General features: G+C 57.5%; 1 protein-coding gene across 10 annotated transcripts; it reads left to right on the top strand.

Annotated features, from left to right (window-relative positions):
* The first annotated feature begins 4,541 nt into the window (after positions 1-4,541).
* PDLIM7 (PDZ and LIM domain 7) lies at positions 4,542-20,837 on the top strand. 10 transcript variants are annotated; one of them, XR_004914968.2, is made up of 14 exons: positions 4,542-4,698; positions 5,638-5,744; positions 9,362-9,513; positions 9,593-9,623; positions 10,089-10,207; positions 10,595-10,615; positions 10,856-10,992; positions 11,155-11,191; positions 12,158-12,228; positions 12,373-12,619; positions 13,585-13,765; positions 19,929-20,098; positions 20,196-20,311; positions 20,498-20,521. XR_004914968.2 is itself a non-coding variant. In XM_036084884.2 (14 exons), the coding sequence occupies exons 2-14, from the start codon at positions 5,649-5,651 to the stop codon at positions 20,582-20,584; spliced, it is 1,407 nt and encodes a 468-aa protein (XP_035940777.1). In that variant the 5' UTR covers positions 4,542-4,698; positions 5,638-5,648; the 3' UTR covers positions 20,585-20,837. The 10 variants fall into 10 exon arrangements, 9 of the variants coding, with proteins under 9 accessions (XP_035940777.1, XP_035940776.1, XP_035940781.1 ...); XM_036084884.2 differs by having other exon boundaries at positions 12,167-12,228; positions 19,978-20,098; positions 20,498-20,837; XM_036084883.2 differs by having other exon boundaries at positions 19,978-20,098; positions 20,498-20,837.
* The last annotated feature ends 1,846 nt before the right edge of the window (positions 20,838-22,683 follow it).

Here is a 22,683-nt window from a genome sequence, read left to right as displayed (position 1 = left end):
CTTTTCTCCTTCCAGCCCACTTCCTCTGGCATGGCCCATAAAGCTCCTCTCCAACCACACTGGCCTACAGGACCCTTTCCTCACCATCTGTGCAGTCGCTCTCCACAACGCCATCCTTGTCCAACTTCGATTCTTTGCTCTGCCAATGGAGCAACCCCCTTGTGCTCCTCTCTTCTTCCATCTTATTTGTCTGGCAAAATGCCCAGCCTCAGGTGAACCCAACTCCCCTCCATGCCTGTCCCCCGGCAGCTGCCCGTGGCCAGAGAAATTCACGCAACCAGGCTGACCACATTCTCTCACGATGTGATCTCAAAGCTCAGATAGACAGGCTCTCCGGAGAGCTCCTCCATCCCAAGACCTTCTCACCTTCTCCTCTCCATCCCCACTCCTTCTCATCTCAAAGATATCCTGGACAGATGGCAGCTGACAGCAGCGAAGCCCCTCAACCTCCCAGCACTTCACTGGCAAGCGCACCAGCAGCCACACCATTTCCGTCCTGCCCTACGATGACAGAAGTGTCTGCTCCCCAACCCGCGTGCTCTGACCCCAGCCCCCGTCCCCTCCCAGCTTGGCAAACTGAGCCATCCTCTCTCCTCACCCATGAATTCCACCATCGCCATCATCCTTTCCAGCCACATGCAAACACGCTCCATAATTTCACATCTTTAAAGGAAACCTTTGACCTCACATTCGGCTTCAGCCACCTCCCCGTTCCCTTTTCCCCTTCACGGTGAAACTCCTCAAAAGTGTTGTTGATTACTTTCATTTCCACTTTCTCCTATTCTCCCTTTAGCCAACTCAAGTCTCCCCGTGGGCCCCACTGATCCATTACATCACTCTTATTAGGGTCACCAACCTCTTGTTCCCCAAAACAAAAGCAACCTGGTCTCCCCAGCTTCTCAGCAGGATCTGACATCTCTCCTTAAAACACCATTTTCACTTGGTTCTCCTCCCTCGTCACAGATCTCTCCTTCCCAGCCTCGGCCGGCACCTCGTCTGCCAGAGTTCTGCCTGGGGCTCCGGCCTCAGACACAGTGTAGCTCAACCCTGGCTGCACACGGAATCACCTGGAGCCTCCTTAAAAATGCCTACGCCTTTTCCTGCACCCAGGGGCTGAGATTTCATCAGTCTAGGTGCGGCGTGGGCACCAGTGTCCAGTTTTTCAATTTCCCGGATGATTTCTGTGGGAGTCCAAGGTGGAGAACCACTGCCATAAGTGAGCCAATTCTATCTGCAGATCTCATAGACCATCTAAATGCTCAGGACTCCCAAACGTACATCTCAGCACAGACCTGTCCCCCTGAACTCCAGATTTAAGAATCCAACTGCACACCAGACTCCTGGATGTCTGAAAGACATCTCCAGATGCAATGTGTGAAAGGAGGTTGTGGGCAGGGGGGTTCTGTGCAGTGCTGGCCACAGAGAGAAAAGCCTGGAAGGATGTTAGAGGCAAGGGGAGGTAGGTTTCGGCCCCGCTTATGGGAGGGGGTGATGTCCTCCCTATGACAGGGAAAGTCTTCCCATGATCGATCAGGCTGCCGGCCATAAAGCAAGCTGAGGCCAAGAGGCTCCCCAGTCCGATTGGCTGCAGCAAGGACCCCTCCACCCCACAGTGGCAAACCAGCCCTTGATAGCTCAGCAAATCCCAGGACACTGAAGGTTACCTAGAGAATTAGGGTCATGGCCAGAACTGGAACCTAGAACTCTGGGTCTCTGTTCTGGCATGCTTTTTTATTACAAATCTAAGCCTCTTTGCTTTATGTCAGTTTTTGTGAGATTCCAACCAGTCTATAAAAGAGAAAGTCTTTGCAAATCTCCAGGATTCTCGGGCCTCACCCTGGAGCTGCACGTGTCCTGGACACTAGGGGGCACTGTGTCCTAGCCTGGGGCCTGTCCCCTTGGGCTGCCTTTGCAGGGAACATTGGTGGCTTCATCCAGGCCTGAACCTTGCACAAGCCAAGGAATAGGACCCTGGTGTCCTCTGCTGGAGGACTGCCAGGACCCCCAGGCCGCCACTTGTTCTCTTACTCATTTGCTGTTTCACCTTCTCAATCCTTCATCTCTTCATTCACATCCCCTGTGTACAGACACTGGGGAAATGGTGCATGAGACAGACAAATCCCTGCTCTAATGGGATTGACATTCTAATGAGGACAAAGAGCAATGAAGAAACAAGCACCTAATATAACGTCAGATGGTGGTAAGTGCTATGGGGAAAAATAAAGCAGGGTAAGGGACTAAGTGCCCAATGAAAGTGACATGTCAAGGAGCTATTGTTTTAGATACGGTGATCAGGGAAGGCCCCTTGGAGGAGGCAACAGCAGAGCAGAGATCTGAACAAAGTGAGAGAGCCTGTTGTTTAGGTAGCAGGGGAAATTGTTCCAAGCAGAAGGAGCTACAAGTGCAAAGTCCCTGAGGCAGGAATATGCTTGATGCGTTGCAGGAACAGTGAGGAGGCTGGAGTGGCTGGGGTAGAGTGAGCAAGGAAGGGAGCAGTGGGAGGTAGACTTAGCTTATTAATGTCATGTACATCTTAAGGACCTTAGTTTTATTTCAAGCGTAACATGAGCCCACTGGAATGCCAAAAGCTGAGGGTGATGTGGTGTGATTTCTGCTTAAAAAATATCACAGCTGCTGCATGGAGACTCTAGATTAGGTAAGGGTGGAAGCAGGAAGATCTGTTAGGAGACTGTTAAGGTGTCCAGACACAAGACGAATGGCTGGCTGGTGACCAGATATGGAACATATTCTGAAGGTGGAATTTGCAGAATTTAAGGTATAACAGAGAAAGGAAGGATAACGTCATAGTTTTTACTGAGTCAGGTGGATGAATGGTGATGCCTTTTACTAAGGTGAGGAAGAAGTTAGAGAGGTGGAAAATCACAACTTTAAATTGGGATGTGATGAGCTGAGATATCTAGTAGACCTCCAAACAGAGCCTGGGTAGGATGTTGGATATTAGAGTCTGGAATTTGGGGCGGGGGGAAGGTCAGGACTGGACATATAACCTGGGAGTCCTTGGCATATAGGTGTTATTGATAGTCACAGGACAAGATGGGGTCCCGGCAAATGAATGTAGTCGGGAACATTTCATGGCCATGTTGGGAGGCAGATGAGGAGCTGCCAAAGGAGGTAGAGAAGGAATAGCCAATGGCAGGAGGAGGTAGGAAGCCAGGGGCAAGGGAGAAGGCACCTGGACCAGTGCTACTCCCAGGCAGGGCAAAAGGAAAGCTGACAAATCACCATTGACTTGATAACTTGGAGGTCATTGGAGACCCTGAGAAGAGGGAAATAATTCAGAGGACTGGTGGAAACAACGGCCTGACTAGATGAGTTCAAGAAAGAGCAGGAGGAAAGCAAGTGCAGACAGGACTACAGACAACTCATTTGAGAAATTTTACTCTCAAAAGGAGTAGAATAGGGGATGCCTGGGTGGCTCAGTCGGTTGAGCATCTGCCTTTGGCTCGGGTCATGATCCCGGGGTCCTGGGATCAAGTCCTGCATCCGGGGAGTCTGCTCAGCAGGGAGTCTGCTTCTTCCTCTCCCCCTTCCCCCTGCTCATGCTCTCTCTCTCTATCAAATAAATAAGCAAAATCTATTTTAAAAAGAGTAGAAAAGCAATAGTTGAAGGGGAGGTGGGGTCAAGAGAGGATTTCTTTAAAGGTAACTCTTACAGCAGTCTGTGTAGTCAGGGAAATAATGCACAACAAGAGGGAAATGTGATGAGGGCAGGGGGTGGGGGTGGAGAACAGCCTCAGCCATGCCCTAGAAGAGGCTGAGGGGTAGATGCCCATTCCCTCAGCCGAACACTGCTGCTTCTGCTCAATTTCCCCTGCCATCTGTGCTAGCTGCCCGGGATGACCACTAGGGACAAAGTGGGGATTCTGACACCCCTGCTAGAGTCACCCTGTTACATCCCCACTGCCTGCGCTGCCTTCTCTGGAGTGGGGTACCAGGCAACAGGCCATTTCAACAGTGTGGAGTCGTTACAGGGCAGAGGGCTGTTGACCGCCTGGGGTCAGGCTCAGAGCCAGGCCAGGTCCGCCCCTGCCATTATTTTCTGCCTTTTGTAGAGGGTTCTACAAACCTAGCTTCAAGATCCCCTGTCCCTACCTCAACTGACCCCACCTTGAGGTGTTCCACACCCGCAAGTCCCTCCGATTTAGAAAGTCTGGAGACGCCGATGGCTTGCACCTTACGCCAAACAATGCCTATCCTTACGATGGACCTGCAAGGCGAGTATTATTGTTCCATTTTTCCGAGGAAGAAACTGAGATTCAGGATGTCCAGGTCTGTTTGGTTTCGAAGGCAGCTTTCTTTCGGCTGGGCCAGAGGGAGGCGCAAGGGGCTGGGCGAGCTGCTAGCGGGCTCCTAGACCAGGCGACGGGCAGCCCAGACCCTGCCCAGACCCCGCCCAGGCTCCGCCCCACCAAGGGGTCCCGGGCAGGCCAGGCCTTCGAGCTCCAAGCAAAACGGGACTTCGTGATTGGGCGGGGCGGAAGGATTGGGTAGGGCTTCCCAGTCGTAGAGAAGCCGCTCGCGGGCGTGACTTTGACGGGGCGTGGCCCCTGGCTCCGCCCCCTTCCGCGGGCTCAAAGCGGACGGCGGCCGCGGGGGCGGGGTCAGAACACGGGTGGCCGATCCCAACGCGGCTCTGTGTGGCCAGCCACCGGGCAGCGCCTCGGCGGGGCCGAGCAGGTACTGGCGACCGCGCGGGGCGTCTCGGGCTGGGCCAGGCTGAGGGCAAGAGCCTGCTGGGGACCACGGAGGGCACCGGGGTCGGGGCCAGCGCTGCGCTTCCTCTTGCGAGTCTGGGCCCCTGCCTCCGCCCCCGCCCCCGCCTTCCTGCGGCGAAGCCGGCTACGGCAGGGCCGATTGGCGCCTGCGCTGCTTCCTGCGCCCGGGACTCTGCCAATGCATGGGGCCCGGGCGGGGGACGGGGGAAACTGAGTCACGTCGGGATGGTACTAGGCCTGTGTGGGAGGCACCACCCCAGCTGGGCTCCAGAATGAATCCCCTACCTGGCCACGCTTCGGGGTCCAAGCCCTCACCGATTTCCATAGGGGCCATGGCCCCGCCCGGTCTCCCCCAGCGCCCAAAGGAGTCCTCATCAGCCTCCACCCGTCCGGGAATGGCTAGGACCCGCTCCAGCCGCCTCCCTTTCCACCCCTCCCCCTCGCGTCCCGAGCCCCCGTGTGCTCCCTCCGCTGGCTCCGCAGTGTCAGCTTACACGCCTTATATAGTCCGAGCAGGCTTCAGCGCGGCCTGCCTGTCGGGACCTGGGGGCGGGGGAGAGGAGCGCCGGCCCCTGACTCACCCGCCGTCTGTGCGAGGCTTAAGGCTGGCTTGGGGGGAGGCCATGTCAAATTAGCCCTGCGGCCCATTTCTGAATGAAAAGAACCTCAAGACTAAATGAGGGGAACCCCTCATCATCCCAGTCCCTGGGGGAGGGGGTTTGCCCCTGCCTTTCCAGAATGAGGTCTGCTAGCCAGAAACCCAGCCACACCTGACAAGGTGCCCGCCTACGGGTGCCCTGGCTGTGCCTGCCTGGCCTGGCACCAGTCCAAGGCTGGTGTCCGGAGCTGGGCCTGCGTGCACACCCACTATGCTGTCCACTCACCTTTTCTTTCCTCCCAGGAGCAGGCACCATGGAGTCCTTCAAGGTGGTGCTGGAGGGGCCCGCACCTTGGGGCTTTCGGCTACAGGGGGGCAAGGACTTCAATGTACCCCTCTCCATCTCCAGGGTGAGCCATCTTTGGGGGAGGGGCTCCCCCAGGAGTCTTTGGGTGTTCAGGTCTCTGGTGGGTGATGGGAGGAGTCTGAGCAGGAGTGAGCCAGGTTCAATAGAGCAGGAGGTATCTAGGTCCAGAGATGTGGTGGGCACCTGCCACAAAGACTCCCAACTAGGTGGGTACTGGGAGAGGAGCACCCACAGTTCCCCAGCACTGCCCTGTACTTTGATGCCATTCCACAAAGCTCCTGGGGCCACCTCTGAGGCCCCAGGGGGATGCCCATTCTGCAGGAGGGGAGCCTGAGGTCTCTGTGAAGTATCTAAGCTGCTTGAAGGAGCAATGCTTGGAGCCAAGCCCCAGCCAGGGCATTCTTGACTGCAGGATCTCACTTCAGCCTCATTGCCACCCAGGGAATAGCAATTGTCATCCTGTTTTTCCAGATGAGGGAACTCAGGGCTCGGAGAGGTAGAGGGGCCTTTACAGCGATTCCTTGGCAAAGCAGGGATTTGAATTCAGGCACTGGGATGGTCTGCAGTTTGGTGGGGAGTGGGGGCACTTTCCAGCCTCTGTGAGATTTCTCCATCTTCATGCATTGGTCCTATTCAGGATGCAGTGGCCTCTGACCCAAAGCAGGGGTGTGGGTTGGGCCTCTAAGGTTCTAACTTCAGCTCCTGAAGGCCTGCTCTGGTAGGGGCGGAGCTGGGGGCTGGCTCCTCCCTGTGGCAGGGGGATTGCCTTATAAGCCCAAGAATGCAACCCCATGCTGGGATGGCCAGCTGGTGACTAGAGTCCACAGAGCTGAAAAAAGCTGGTTGAGGCCTGAACGCCTAAATGCCATTGGTGGGCCCCTCAGCTGGTGACTACGAGGACATGGCTCCAACTGTAGGGTCAGTTGTGGGACACAAAGAGGGTGCCCAGAGAGAACGAGGCCAGCCCTGGGACTGGTGTCTGTGGACAGGGGGTCAGGAGGGGGCGGGGACTTCCTGCCCGCACATCCGCCTGTCCAGAGGCCCACCCAGGCGCCCACCGGGCAGGCAGCTGTTGGCAGGAAGCCCAAAGCAAGCACAGCCTGGAGGGGGCCAGGTTGTCCAGGCACTGCCCAGCCTGAGAGGGGCCCCAAGGCCAAGTCTGTCTACAGGAGTTGGGCTTGGTGGACAGGGCAGGCGGTTGGTCACTGTTCTTTCCAGGGACCTTTCCATGGGGTTCCCCTGGAAACTGCCCTGCCAGCTGGGTAGCTTAGGTCCGCCTACTACACAAACCCACCCCTACAGTTGTCAAGCCTTGCTAGCCCTGAAAGCGTATTCTATATTCCCCTCTCTGGGAAAGTGCTAGCCGATGTGGCTGGGAGCTGTAGGCCTTGGCTGGACTCTGAGACTCAGTTTCTTCATTGGAGGGGATGGACAACATAATAGCCTGAGGGATGGACTTTAAGATGTGGCCTGTTGGGGGCACTCTGGGTCTGAGCTCCCTTGTCAGCAGCCCTCGCTGTGGGCGGGGCCACAGGCTGAGCCCAGCACTGGAGCTGGACCTAGGCCCTGGTGGCTGGGCGGGTGGGGTGGTCTTTTCTGAGTTGGGTCAGCCCCTCCCTCTCCCCTGACCCCAGGGAGGAGGGAGGGGCTAGGGCTGGCTGTGGGCCCAGGCCTGGGAGATGAGGTAATGTCTGAGACTTGGGGGTTGGGCTGCCTATTGGAGTCCTCAGGCTGACTCACCCCCACCCTATGCAGTGTCCAGCTCTCTAGCTTTCCCCCTTCTTGACTCCTCAGGCCTCCTTGCTTCTCTCTCCAGCCCCCCACCCCACACCCAGGGTTTTCTCCAGCTTCCCTCTCCACCTCTCTGACCATTCCTCTCTCCCTCTTGTGCTTCCTGACCTCCTTGCTCAGGAAAGGAAGTAGTCCCCAAATCCCCACCCCTCCCTGGGAGCCAGCTGCTCCTGCCCACCCCCAAGACCTCTACCTCAGGCTTAGCCCACACCTCCCAGGAGCCAGCTTGTGTGGGTAGGGAGTGGCTGGACCAGGTTTCCCTTCCACTGACTCACCATGACCTTGAGTAAGTCACTTCCTTTCAAGGGTGTCACTTCTGTATGCTCATTATAAGGGGTTGTTGGGTTGAACTAAAAGCTAGAGAGGAGATCTAGGCCCCAGACCCAGCCAGGGGTTTAGGGAGTTGTTCGAGGTAAGATGACCTGAGTTGGGTCCCAACACTCAGCGGAGGTAGCCTCGTGTAGTGGAGCCTTAGGGTCAGGGTCAGACCTGGCCTTGCCTCTTACCAGCTGAGCAGTTTGAGGCAAGTTACATAAACTCTCTTTTTTCCTTGTGTGTAAAATGCATATAATCTCAGACTCCACTCCGCAGGTTGTTGGAAGATTCAGTATTAGCATGTGACAGTACTAGGTGCTCAGTAAGTGTCAGCTGCTCTTCTTACCATGTAGCAGATGAAGAAGGAGGCACCCAGCTGTCTTGCCCTTCTAACCTCCCAAGCATGAAATGGAGCCAGCTCTCCCTTCTTGCCCCAGGGCTGCATCTGGTGTCTCTGCCTTCTGGAGATCTCTCTAGAACCTCCCACCTCCCCTCTCCCTGCCTCAACTTCGTCTGTGCATCAGCCCACCTGAGGAGTCTCCTGAGGCCACGGGCAGCCAGTACCTTGCAGTCCTACCCCCCAACCTCTGAATGTGAATTGGCCTTCCAGCCCTTCCCCATGGAAGTGTACTTAATGCCAGGCCCCTTGCCAGATGCCCAGGCAGCTCTGTGGGCTTAGACCCACAACAGCTGTGTCACCCCTTTCTGAGGGGCTAGAGGGCTGGGAGCGCCCAGTGGGGTTTGTCAGGGTTACCTCTATCAGGGCTCTGGGAAGTACCCGACTGGGACTTTCAAAGGGCTGATGGCCCCTCCTAAGCTCAAGGCCAAGTCCTGATTCCTTCATGACAGTCTCAGTTCATGCTGGTGGTGACCATTACTGCCAGCCCACTATTACCCCTCATTTGCCACAGGAACCGGCGATTCCCAGGGCAGAGCCCAAAGGACTGGGGGAGAGGGTAATGTGGCAATTGAAGGCTTTGGGGTGACACTCATTTACAACCTCAGCTGATACCTTGGGCCCCCTTCAGTCACTTCACGGGGAACCTGGAGATGCTGGGGGCCTATTCCTGGCTCTCAGAGGGTCCTGGCAGATCCCTGTAGCTGGCCCCAGGACAGGGTGCTGGGAGTGTAAGAGGTCAGTAGGAGCACCTGGCGGTGTCCTGGAGGAAGTGGCCATAGGCAGAAGCCAGCGGTGGGTGAAACAGCCTGGGCAGGAGGCTGGCAGGGGGCTCAAAGGCTGTGGTTGGAGCTAAGAAGCTTGGGGCTTAACCTGCAGGTGGCTGCTTGGTGATGTCACAGCAGTTCTGCACCGTGGGGAGGGGGGTCATGGAGGTGAACAAATGACTAAATAAATAGGGTGATTCAGGTGTTTGTGAAGTTCAGGTGAACCCCACCCGCCCAGATTGTTTTAGTGTTCCACAGCTGCCCAGAAATACGTTGAATGAAGAGGCCTCTGGGTTCGAGAAGTGGGGCAGCTTAAGCAGGGTTGACTAATGTTGGCCTCGGTTTGGTCTGCAGAGGCTTGGGCGGCCGTGACCTTCCATGTCTCCACAGCTCACTCCTGGAGGCAAAGCTGCACAGGCCGGTGTGGCTGTGGGTGACTGGGTGCTGAGCATCGATGGAGAGAATGCCGGGGGCCTCACTCACATTGAAGCCCAGAACAAGATTCGTGCCTGTGGGGAGCGCCTCAGCCTGGGTCTCAGCAGGTACAAGGGCCCTGGCCTGCCTGGCGGGTGGGGCACCCCCAGGCCTGGCCTGCTATTACCCCTTCTCCTTCTCCTCCAGGGCCCAGCCGGCTCAGAGCAAACCGCAGAAGGTAGGCCTAGGACATCTGAACACGACATCTGGGCGGTGGGAGGGGTGGGACTAGACTGCTGAGCTGACTAGCCCTCCCCCGCAGCAAGGAGCCTTGATACCCCTATCCCTGGCCGGAAATAGAGGGTGGGCGCCAGAGCTGGGGGAGTCTGGGAAACTGGGAGTTGGGCTGGGAGCTGCCGCACGGTCTGGGCACCACGCATGTCTGCCTGTCTGTCCGCTGCCTTCCGCTGGCCTGTGCTACCAGCCGCGCTCGTCTGCCCTTTGGCCCGCGTGGGCTGAGATCATCCCTCCCACATGGGCCCCTTGAAACCTGAGTCCCCCCCCCCCACCCCGCCCCATGCCTCCGGCCAGATGTGTGGGTGTGGGGCTGGAGCACCGCTGTCCTCTCCACGCCAGGGGGGCACCCCCCTCCGGCCCATCGTCCCTGCCCCTGCCTGCCCTGCCCGGCTCTGTCTCCGCCCAGGCCCTGGCCCCCGCCGCGGACCCCCCGCGGTACACCTTTGCACCCAGCGCCTCCCTCAACAAGACGGCCCGGCCCTTCGGGGCGCCCCTGCCCGCTGACAGCGCCCTGCAGCAGAATGGGTACGTCGGTCCTGCCCACCCACCGCCTGCGCCCACGCCATCTGTCTGAGGCCCCACGCCCCCGCAGCGCACTGCTGCTCAGTCTGCATTGCGCCCCAGCCTGGCTGGAACCGTGCGGCAGCGACCCCTGGCGGCCGGGGCGGGGCTGTGGGCACTGGGCCCCCCGAGGGTGTGGCTCTTGCCCAGGCGCTGCGCTACCTGGGCGCTCTGAGCCAGGCAGCGCCCCCCAACTGGTGGCCCGGGGTTGGGGTGTGGTGTCAGGCGACTGAGCCCTAGATACTCAGTGCAGCCTTGCCCCTGGCTACTCTGACCCCTTGCCATTTTTCTTCTTCCTTGTGTCTGTCCCTTTGTCCCTTTATCTGTCCCATCTGTCTATTTCCTTCACAGGTGCAGACCCCTGACAAGTCAGTGAGCCCCCTCTGCCTGTCCCTTTCTTCCTTCTTTTTGGCATTCTGGGCGGTGGCCCCTCCCCACCCTAGCTGCCCTCCTTTCCTCTCACTTAGCTACCCTCCCCACCACCACCCAGCAGGCCCTGGCCTTGCCCTGCCCCACTCTCCCAGCACCATAACCCACATGCACCAATCCCGGGAGGGGCTGCCCCCACTGCCCACCCCCCGCATGAGGTTCTGAGCCACACCCTCCCCACAGACAGCCCCTCCGGCCGCTGGTTCCAGACGCCAGCAAGCAGCGGCTGATGGAGGACACGGAGGACTGGCGGCCTCGGCCCGGGACAGGCCAGTCCCGTTCCTTCCGCATCCTTGCCCACCTCACGGGCACCGAGTTCAGTAAGTGCCAGCCCAGGGCAGGGCGGACTCTCCTGCTGGCTCCCAGCCTGGGCCTGGGCTCTGCTGGGAGCCTGCTCTGGTACCCTGTGACCTCCTGCCGGGGCTCAGGGCTGGGGTGGCCCTCGGTCTTCTCTTGGTCAATGCCTGCCTCTGCCCTCTCAGTGCAAGACCCGGATGAGGAGCACCTGAAGAAGTCAAGGTAAAAGGACGGGCCGAAGTCCCTCTTTCTCATCTCCTGCCTTGCCCATTCCAGCCACCGCCCTGTGTCTGCTCCTGAGGGTCCCTCGCCAGGGCTCTCCGTTTTCCTTCCTTCTTTCCTTCCTTCCTCCCTTCCGTCCTCCCTCCCTTCCTCCCTTGCAACTCTCCTTCCTTCTACTTCCTCCTCCTTCTCTCTCTGCCCCCCAGGGAAAAGTATGTCCTGGAGCTGCAGAGCCCACGCTACACCCGCCTCCGGGACTGGCACCACCAGCGCTCTGCCCACGTGCTCAACGTGCAGTCGTAGCTCGGCCCTCGCCGGCCGGCTGCCCTCTCTGCCTCTCTCTTTCTGTTCCTCCCACCCAGGGCAACCCCCCCCCACTTGGTCGCTGCAGCTTCCGCCTACCTCACCCCCTCCTTTCCTGCCCCTGGACTGAGCCTCCTGCTGGCCTGGCAGAGGGGCTGGCCCTGTCTGACACTGCCTTCCCTCTTTGCCCTGTGGTATTACTCTCTGCCAGGTCTGTGCTGGCTCAAGCATGGAAATAAACATTCTCAGCCCTGCTTCCTCTGCCTCTGCCTTCTATCTTTGTGGGCTTGGTTTGTGGTTTGGGTGTGGGGGTGTTAGATGGTTCAGACCCAGTGTGGGCCATGCCAGTCTGGGTCTCAATGAGGGGTGGTACCTGGCAAAGTGGGCCCTGCCGTCAGAGCTAGATCTCTGGGATGAGGAAGCCCCGAGAACTGCCCCAGAAGGGAGAGAGTCCTGCTCCACCTCCCAGCCCTGTACAACAGAGCTGCCAGCTGGAACCTGGCTAGGAGAAGCTGCTGCCCTACCCATACCTACTCCTGTGGGACCTGGAGTCCAGCCCAGCAGCTCTCATGCACCCAGGCATCTCCCATGGGGACAGCAGGACCAAGGTTGGGGGGTGGGGCCACGCCAGGAGCCTCAACCATACAGGGCCTTGAATGGCAGATCTTGCAGCCAGGTGCCCAGGACAGAAGCCCCAGCCCCAGCCTCAGCTACACCCCAGGAACCCTGGCCTGGTGAGAGAGAGAGTGGGCTTGGGCCTGGGGAAGGGTGGGTAGCCTCCAGGGGCATGCGGGGGGGGGGGGGTGCTCCAAGCTGCCCCAGGCTCAACCCCCTGACCTTTGGGGTCCTGGGCACCTCCCTGGAGCCACTTTCCTTAGCCCCGGCAGGCCCTACCACCCCCAGTCCCACTAGCCGCCCACCCTGGGCTGTGGACCCCGCATTTGCTGAGCGCTACGCCCCGGACAAGACGAGCACGGTGCTGACCCGGCACAGCCAGCCAGCCACGCCCACGCCTCTGCAGAATCGCACCTCCATCGTGCAGGCAGCCGCTGGAGGGGCCACGGGAGCAGGCGGTGGCAACAATGGCAAGACTCCCGTGTGCCACCATTGCCACAAGGTCATCCGGTGGGTGGCCCTGTTCCTTTTCCTACTCTGGCCTTCCCCGTCCTAAAGCCTGGCCCAGGCATCTTTCCGACCTTTGCGCCCCTGACTGTCTCCCCACTCATCTAGCTGTCACTGTGGGAGGATGAGGATTCAGTTCCCAGTAGCGGTGGGGGCAGGGACTTGGCCTAGGTCCTCAGATTCTGCATCCTGCATCCCTTCCCCCACCGCACCCCACGTCAGCCTCTATCAGCGTTTGCCCTGCTGACATGGAGGAAGTGCCAACAACACAAGCTGCACACCTAGAAAGGCCGCTCTCTGGGCAGGGAAGGGCCTGCCCCTCCCAGCCCCTCTGCTCTCCCTCCTGTTCACTTGGTCTCTGCCAAACCTCTGCTCTCAGGACAGACAGGCCCGAGGCCCCTCCCTCCCTGCCCTATTCCCTGGGGCCCAGCAGGGTCACACAGCGCCCCCAGAGTCAGCGTGCTGGCTCCTTAGAACCTTGCTAGTTCTCAGCCCTGGTCCTGCGCTGCTCTTGACTCCTGTCAGCTCTTAGGCTCTGCAAAGAACCCCCTTCAGACATTTATGTGGGACCTGCAGGCCCCTCCCCAGGCCAGATGGACCAGGCAAGTGGGACAAGGTGGGGACCAGGGTCGGCTCAGGTACCCACTGGTCTTCAGAGCCCATGGGCACTCTGGGCCTCCTGCCCCCAGGGCCCCAGTTCCTCTGGTTTGTCTCACTGGGCCCAGGTCAGCAGCCCCCAGCCAGCGTAACCCTCTTCCTCCTCCCAACACGACCTGTCACAATTTCTTGTCGTCAGAGCGGTGCAGCTTCAGCACTGTGTCATCACTCGGGTCACCTCCCAAGCCTGTTTCTCCTTTATCTGGACAATGGGGAGCATGAATTTCCCTTCCAGGCTTCAGAGTAGGTGACCACTAACGTTACACAGGACAGGCGTGCACTCCCTCTCACTGCCCTCGCCTCCCCCTCAGGGGCCGCTACCTGGTTGCGCTGGGCCATGCATACCACCCCGAGGAATTTGTGTGCAGCCAGTGTGGGAAGGTCCTGGAAGAGGGCGGTTTCTTTGAGGAGAAGGGTGCCATCTTCTGCCCACCCTGCTATGATGTGCGCTATGCACCCAGCTGTGCCAAGTGCAAGAAGAAGATCACAGGCGTGAGTGGGGCTGGTGGGGGGCGGGGGGAGGGCGAATCTGACCCCGTCAGCGTGGAAGAGTACTACGGAGGAACTCTTAGGCCTGGGGGCTCTCCCCTCAGGAGTCCTTTGGATCCTTAGCATCTTAATAAACAGGATGCTATATTAGCCTCATTTTACATTAGCCAAGATCCTCTTCACCGATGACCAAAGTCCTGCTCAGAGGGGCTCAAGCAAGCAGGAGTGTTACAGGTTTCCCCAGCTCTCTGAAAGTAGAGCGTTCCTGTGAAAACTTTCACAAGCCAAAACGGCGTGGTGAAGAAGCAAGTACTGTTAATTTATGTGGAAGAAAATTTGAGCGTTCCCAGACCCAAAAAATAACCTCATGTAGGCTTTTCTGGTACCTTTGGACACATCTTGCTAGCAGATGCACAAAGGAAATCAAGATGAAGCGCAGATGCTCACAGACTCAGCTCAGAGCTGTGGCGGCCTGCTGCGGGGATGCGGCCTGGAGCCGGATGCCGAGTGCGGCTCCCGGGGAAGGAGCCGGGTGGGGCCCCGCGCTCGGGTAAGAGGTACGAGCCGCCTCTGTAATGGCTCGCTGCGGAGCAAACGCTGAACGCTCTTTTTCACTTTTTGCCTTTTTTGTAAAAGCAAAGTTCCTTTCAGTTAGAGGGTCCGTCATAAAAGCGAAGTGGTATATTGTTAGCTTCTAAAAAGCAGGAGGTTTGTGCATTGGCTCAAACACTCAGAAAGCCCGAGGGGCACTAGCGTCAGGCCTAGTTGAGGGTGGGTCCTGGGGTCGTCAGGACTTCCCCCACTGGCCTCTGTTGTCGTCCTCTGTGTTGACTTCGTTCCCTGCGTACTTTTACTTAGAAGCTGGCAAAGATGGTGCCATGGCGGCTCCAGGATTCCCTCTCCCCAGCTTAGTGCCGCAAAGAGAATAGGAGCACCCCGGTGCCAGCTGACATGTCAGCGGTCCCAGTGCTGATGCTCATGGCAACAGCTGGGTCACATGCCCATCTCTGGCCTCGAGCTGCAGGACTCGGATTAGCCGGGCCTGGGGGACACCTGCCGGAGCAGGGGTCCGGCGGTCCCACCCGCACCACAGACAGAGTGAGGGAGGGTCGGTTCCCTGAAGTAAAACAAGATGACATTATCCGAAGAGGGAAGGCCCACGCGGATCCCAGTGGCTGCGTCAGTGGGGTTGCATTCAGCGGCCATAATAAAACCTCACTACAGAGCTTTCAGCAGAAGGGGTTATTTACTTCCGTCACAAGAATCCCAGGGCTGAAACAGCAGCTCCAGGATGCCTTTAGGCTTTTCCTGCCTTTGGCTCCGAAATCCTTAGCATGTAGACCCTTGTCCAGGCCTCTCATACCATGCTTACCCGAGGACTACTCAAGCCCCAGGCCTTGTGTTCTTGTTGCAGGCGGGAAGGAGAGGGAAGGGCCAAATGGCCTTATTTTAACAAGGTTTTTGCTTTTGACTCTGGGAGAAAAACCAGGACCTTGCATCTTTATCTCAGTGTTTGGAATTGTTATTCTATGAGCACCTGGGCTGCAGGGGAAGTTGGCAAACCCAGTATGTTAGCCTTCATCTTCCGTGAGAAGGCAGAAGGGGGTCGTGACAGGCTTTGAGGAGGCTGACCCAGCGGGTGTGCCACCTCCAGTGCACAAGAGGACGGACCGTTCACCGTGCCTGGAGGGCATAGGACTATGGAGTGCCAAAGCCGGAAGGCCAGACACAAATTTGTGATTCAAAAGCCTGTTCTTCCCACTGAGGCTAAAGACACAGCAGAGCCGGGCCATGTTTTCTGCAGGGTAACCCAGCTGCCAACAGGAGCCAGGCTTGGGGCTTGGCTCAGCATGTGATGAGCGTAGAGTGGTGGGCCATCTCCCTGCCCCCATTCGTTCTTATTAAGTGCGGGCAGTGTGCCAGATAGTGTGCCCCTTGCTCGAGGACGCCTCATGAAGTAACAGGTTTGGGCCCTGCCCCTGGGAGCTCCTACTAGGTGGGGAGGACTCAGAGGGTGTCAGGGGGTCAAGGGCACAGCGGGAGGAAAAAGGGGCAGAACAGGCAGGGTGAAAAGCTAATGGGGTTCCTGTCACACATGTATGGAAACTGAAGCTCGAGAGGGACAGAAACGCCCAAGGCTGCAAAGCACGAGAGCTAAGCTAGAGCGGTCCCAGGCACTGTTGACTCCCAGCTTGGGCTTTTCCCGACATTTCATGCTGCTTATGTCTGGATACAGAGGCAGAGCCGCCAGATGTGGCCGGGGAGCTCTGTAGTGATGTTCCCATTAGTAAGGATTACCTTGCCCACAAGCAGTAGAAAACTCAAAATAGTGGCAGCTTATTTTCCACCTAAGAAAGTGCAGGGGTGGGCAATCTGGGACTAATGGGCAGATCTAGGCTTCTGTATCTTGTTTCTCGGCCATTCTCAGCACAGGCTTACTTAACACTCTTTTTTTTTTTTTTTTGTTATGTTAATCCCCATACATTACATCATTAGTTTTTGATGTAGTGTTCCATGATTCATTGTTTGTGCATAACACCCAGTGCTCCATGCAGAACGTGCCCTCCTCAATACCCATCACCGGGCTAACCCATCCTCCCACCCCCCTCCCTTTACTTAACACTCTTAGTCTGAGATGAGCCTCGGCCAAAATTGCCACGTTCCAGCCAGCAGGAAGCGGGAAGGGGAAGAAGGGATCGAAGGCCCACGGCAGCCATCTCGAGATGCCACCACTCAACCCTTGGGCTTCCTTCCCATTGACCACATCTCAGTCACATGACCATGCTGAGCTGCAAGAGAGGCTGGGAAAGACAGTCTATTTGGGACAGCCATGTGCCCAGCAAAAAAAATGGAGATTCCATCAGTAGACAGGAAGGGGGAAATGGATATTATCACAGTCTTTGTCGTTGTAATGACAGTTTGTGTTGTGGAGCACTTACAGTGTGTGGGGCATCCAGCTTCACAGTCCTACTATAGGAAGTCAGTGTAGTGATTCCCACTTTCTGGATGAGGGAATTTTGCCCCAGATCACAGTCCTTTCCCTGCCAGCCTGGGCCACACCCCACTGGGCTATTCTAAGAGAATGGGCTGGATCCCAGGACCTTTCTTGAGCTGGGCATCACAAATCAAGGCCCCACTGTTGGATGACTGCTCTCTCTGCATTACACTGCACTCTTGTCCTGCTGCATCCCTGTGCTGAGTGGACAGGGTTATCATCCAGGCCACAGATGAGGAGCCAAGCCTAACAGGGCCTGGCTGGCTCCCAGGTCCTGGTGTAAGCCTTGGGTGGCAAACCCTCTCCTGCCCCAGTCCAGGCTAATGTTTCACAGAGGCCCAGGAGCCCTTAGCTTCCCCTCTTGCAGGGACTCAGGGCCTGACAAACTCTAGGAAGCCCCTACCTCACCCTAGGGGAAAGGGTGGGGGGAGGCTTACCTCCCCAGCCTGCCAGGGGCTCCGTTCCTGTCTGTGCCCAGAGCTCAGAACTGTTCCTGCCCTGGGAGATCAGCATGGAGCATGGGGAGAGAAATGCAGGGCAATCAGTTAGTTTCCGTGGAGTTGGAGGGAAACTGCACAGCGTGAGGGACACATTAGAGGGGACCTACCCAGGTTTGGGGGCCACCTGAAGCCCTATGCTCTTCAGGTTCACCTCTCACCACTTGCCCCTCTCCAGTGCTCCAGCTGTGTGACCCATTTCATTTTGCCAATGTGCTGTTTCCCTTACCACAGGGCCCTTGCACAGTCTGTCCTCTCTGCCAGGAATACTATTTGAGCACCCTCTTTACCTTGTTCCTTCTCATCTGGGACTCCCATCATTTCCTCAGGAACACCTTCCCTCATACCACCCTTTCCACCAGACCAAGTCTCCCACAGTTTGCTCACTACTCTCCAGTCCTCTTGTCCCGTCTTCTCCCCAGGTGTGAACTCCATGGGATGGGACCAGGGGCTGGTCTGCTTAATATTGTGCTCCAGATATAGAGGGTGATCAGTAAATGTTTGAAGGAATGGACAGAAGTGGCCTCTAAGCTGAACTTTAAAAATGAGTAGGAATTAGCTGAAGAAGGATCAGGAGGAGCACTCCCAAGCAGAAGGAATAGCTTGTGTCACAAGGTAACACCTGGGAAGGGTGTGAGGTGAGGCGCAAGAGGTGAGTGGGGGCCGTGTTAGGAGTTTGGAGCCGGGGCTGATGAGGTCAGCTATGCTGCAGCAAGCTTCCTCTGGGCAGGGGGAGACAGCTGAAGAGGGGAACAGGCTGCTGGGGCCTGGGTCAGGGCAGTGGAGAGGGGAGAGGCAGACAGACTGAGGAAACTAGGGCATTAAAATAAATATTGATAACTGGCTTCCAGGTTCGTCTGAATACCAGCAGAAAGCTGCCTCCCTGCTCACACACACACACACACTGGACCCCGCCCTGGGCTACCCTCGCTCTTGCCCAAGCCCCCTGTGCCACCAGCTCACAGCCGATTCCTTCCCCTGGAGCCTTTGTCTACTTCTTGAAAAGAGGCAGCACCAGGCAGTGGGAAGAGCCAGCTTTGGAGCTGCTAGACTTGGGCATGAAACCCATTTCTGCCATCTATTGTCTATGTGACCTGGTGCGGGTCACTTTCCCTGGGCCTCACTAAATGGTGGCGGTCACTGCCTGGCCAGGGTGGTTGTGAGGTAGATGTGAGATGCGACAGAGAGGCAGAGAGCACTGATGGGCCATCTGAGAGCAGAGGCTGCCCACATGTCCTGCTTGGTCTACACTTGCATTTTAAATTAACGGGCAATATTTGAAAATCAGATTTCACTTTAACACCTAGATTTCAACCTGAGCCTTCCGGGCATTCCTGCACGAACTGCTCAGCGCCGTCCCTACGGGTGCTCCCCAACAACACCTTGCCCTATGGAGTACTCTACCTGGCCCCAGCAGGCATGGGGTCTGGGACCCCCAGCTTCCAATGTGGGGCCATCCTTACAGCCTGCAAGGCTGGGATTAGGTTCCAGGTTCACAAGGGAAGGAACCAGGTGTCAAGAGAAAGTAATGCCATTGGCCAAGTTACCCAGCTAAGAAGTAAGGTCTGGTTGGACCCACAGATCTGACCCACCTCGAGGCCCCACACTGCTCTCTGCCTGCTCTAGATCTGAATGCTGCTGGCCCTGGTTGGCCCAATGGTCCCCGGGATTGTCAGCCCAGGCCCAGGGAGAGAACAGGCTCCCTGAGCCTCGGCTTCCTCCCCAGTCCATTGGAGCAGGTTAACTCAAGAGCGCTTGTTGATGAGCACCCACAGGGACAGGCGCTGTTGCAGTACCGCGGTTACTAGGACAGTCCTGTCCCGTTCCCTCCCGGACCTTACATTTGAGCAGGAAGAAGGGAGGAGAGGAAATGCTAAGCAATAGGTACAATAAGTAAATCACCTGGTACTGCGTTAGTACAAGCTGGTGAGGGATGAGAACAGAGTTAAAGGTATTGGGAACGTGGCATTGGAAGAGCAGATTGGAAGTCTTAACTGGTGTTGTCAGAACAGGCCTCTGGAGAAGGGGACACTGGAGCAGAAACGGGAAGGCAGTGAGGGGTGCGACTTGGGACATAGCTGGCAGAGAGGACAGCCGGTGTGAACCCCAAGACTGGCATGCCTGGGGCGTCAGCCATGGGCAAGAGACCACGTGGCGAGAGCAGAGGGTGCAGAGGCCAGAGGGAAATGCAGGGCAGGCAGGGATTCAAGCAGAGGGGAATGTGGACTCGCTCAGCTTGACGTCAGTCTGTAGGGCAGAAGGAGGAGCTCAGAGGTGAATTTTGGGCCGTCCCCCAGGCCAGGGATGCTGGAGGCTCACATCCCGCATCAGGGAGGCAGTGAGAAGTGGTCAGGATCTGGATGCACCTTGAAGACGGACCCAACAGGGGTTCCTGGCAGACTTGATGTGGTGCATGAGAGAAAGAGGGGCATCTCAGCTGAGCAGATTGGAAGGACGGAGTTGCCGTCAACTGAGCTACGGACAGCTGTGGGAGAGGCGGGTTTGGGGTACAGAGGTGAGGCGCCGAGCTCTGGACGGGGCAAATCTGAAAGGCATAGTGGCCATCCACGGGGAGACCTCAGGGCCGGAAGTAGAACGGGAATGGTGGGTGTGCAGATGGAACATTTATCCTGGGAAGGAAGAGGGCCCACGGGCAGCCTTCCTATGTCCCCAGCTCTGGAGAGGAGGGGCCAAGCTGCCTGGTGACTGTAGCGTCCTCCTAGGAGATCATGCATGCCCTAAAGATGACCTGGCATGTGCACTGCTTCACCTGCGCGGCCTGCAAGACGCCCATTCGGAACAGGGCCTTCTACATGGAGGAAGGCGCACCCTACTGCGAGCGAGGTAGGTGGCCCCCCGGGGGTGGGGGGGCACAGGTAAGGGGTGGGGTGTGCGGCAGGCGAGAACCCAGGGCCCCCTTCCTCTCTGCCTCCACCCTCAGACTATGAGAAGATGTTTGGCACGAAATGCCGGGGCTGTGACTTCAAGATCGACGCGGGGGACCGCTTCCTGGAGGCACTGGGCTTCAGCTGGCATGACACTTGCTTTGTGTGTGCGGTGAGTTCCACCCCTCCACACCGCCCCCCACCCCCGCCTTGGACTCGGGTCCCCCTTCCCCGGCCCCACCCAGGGTTCTTCACCAGCCTCCCTTCCACTCCCTGCCTCTGGAATTCATGAGAGGTTGGGAAGGGGATTCTTCCTGCCACCCCCAACCCCGTGTGGCTTGAGCCTGGCTGTCCTCAGATATGCCAGATCAACCTGGAAGGAAAGACTTTCTACTCCAAGAAGGACAAGCCCCTCTGCAAGAGCCACGCCTTCTCCCACGTGTGAGCGCCTCCCACCCACGGCCACCTCATCCAGCCCAGCCCGAGGGAGCTCCAGTTCCAGGGCATCGCCCCAGATTTCTGGATAGGGCTGGCGGAGGTCACCCCAACCCCAACTCCTGGCCTGAGCCTGGGGTTCCCTGGGCCCTGCCCTCTCCCCTTCATTTCCCCGCACTCCCTCCACCTCCATCACACACCGGTGCTGGCCACACCAGCCCCTGTTCACATCCAGTGCCACAATAAACCTGTATCCAGCCGTGTCCTGCATGTGCTTCTGCCTGTGCATTAGGGAGGCTGGGATTTGAGGCCCGTGGCAGGGTGGAGATTAAGATAGTTTTCCCAGGGCTGGCTGTCCTGGTCATCCTTGCGATGGGGACTTAGACAGCTCATGGTCAGCAGGAGAAGGCCAAGGGGGATCCCATGTGCTAGGCCCCAGCACCCACGGGAGGGGTGCCTGATCGGGACTGGCTTGGGGGTCAGAGAAGAGGAGTTGGAGGTGCATCTGCAGAGATGGGAGGTGGAAAACAGCGACAGCCAGAGTGAAGGCCCAGGGGTGCCAGCCGAATGCCACAGCAGAGGGTGGGGCTGGAGAGCACAGCCCCCGGGGCCTGGGAGGCCAGGCCAAGGAGCTGGGAGTGCGTCGTGAGGGCGAGGTGGGGGTGTCAGGGCACAGAAGAGCATGAAATAGTGAAGCAACTCGTTCAGATTTGTATTGTAAAAGAGCTCTGAGAACTGTGAGCAAGGTGGACGGAAGGAGGGGGACTAGGAGGAGGGGCGGGGGCCACGGAAAGGGAGGAGCAGAAAGTGACTTGGCAGAGATGGAACCCAGGGAGCCTAGAGTGGGGGCCTGAGGGATGAGGGGTGAGGAGAGGCAGGAAGGCAACTCTGCTACGCATCTGGAATATACCAGTCATTGCTCACACCATCTCATGCCATCCTCACAGCCATCCTGGGAGGTGTCTACCTTCACTGTGGGGATGAAAGGTTAGGAGACCTGACCGAGGTTTCATAGCTCCTGAGCCATGAGCCAGACTGGATGCCAGACCTGAGTCTGGGCATCCTTCATCAGTGAGTGTGCCTTGGGAGCTCCCTTCTGCCTGCTGTCTTGAAACCTGGAGGCTCTGGTAGTGGCCCCATCTTTCTCTGGGGCTTCTTGCTTCCCACCGATACCATCCACCACCCTAGGAGAACTGTCATCTCTCCCTCCCGTCTCAAGCCTGGACTGGAGAGAGACTGAGGAGAAGCCAGACTAGGGCCAGGACAACCTGGCATGGGGACCTTTAGCATGTTTGAAGTTGCTGGCATTCTCAGCAGGTCCTCGGGCCCATCCTTTTCAAGAGAAGAGATGGCCTCTCTGTTGTGTCCTCTTGAGGACCCCTGGAGCATGAGGGCAGGGCTTCCTGGGTCATTTTCCTCACACCTTGCCAGGGCCTGGAACAGTGCCTGGCACACAGTGGATGCCCAGTGAATGTTTGTTGAATGACTGGATGGGGGGCCTGTGGGACATTTATGTGACAAATTCAGGGAGTAGATGAAGATTCAAGTCCATATTCACCTCAGATTCAATTCAGGAATGAGTTTGGGCAGGGCCGGGGAGGTCACAGATGCATGTAATTGATGCCCAGAGAGCGAGAGGAGCAGGGGCCCAGGCAGGTCACAGCAGGAGTAAAGCAGGTAAGATGCGGTGTCCTTTCAACTGAGACATCCCTAGCATATTAAACACAGTATCTTTCGCTTCCACAAAGAAATGTACTCTCTCCCACTTCTCTTGAACCGTGAAGCCCTCTCAGTCCATCCTTGGTTTCCATGGATACAGGTGAGCAAGAGCACAGGGGAAGATGGTGAGAGCTGCTGGGAGCAGTCTGGGGGGAGTCTTCTGGGGGCAGCCACTCTCGGCCCCAAGCAAGGGCCACCATGTAGGAATGCCCAGCTGTGCCAAATCTGACAGTTTACCAACAGAATCCAGAGATTCAGACTTTTATGTGAAATCTGGCTTTTGGATGTTGGCAATTAAGTTCAATTCTTTTTTAACCTGTTACAAAAATAATAAACATGGAACAAATCCAGCATGAGGACAGCAGGGGAAGAAATGAGAGGCCAGGAAGC

Source organism: Halichoerus grypus, chromosome 2 (genome assembly GCF_964656455.1).
Source record: "Halichoerus grypus chromosome 2, mHalGry1.hap1.1, whole genome shotgun sequence".
Lineage (NCBI taxonomy): Eukaryota > Metazoa > Chordata > Mammalia > Carnivora > Phocidae > Halichoerus > Halichoerus grypus.
The sequence above is the reverse complement of the archived record's forward strand: the minus strand, read 5'-3'. Positions and strand labels throughout refer to the sequence as shown.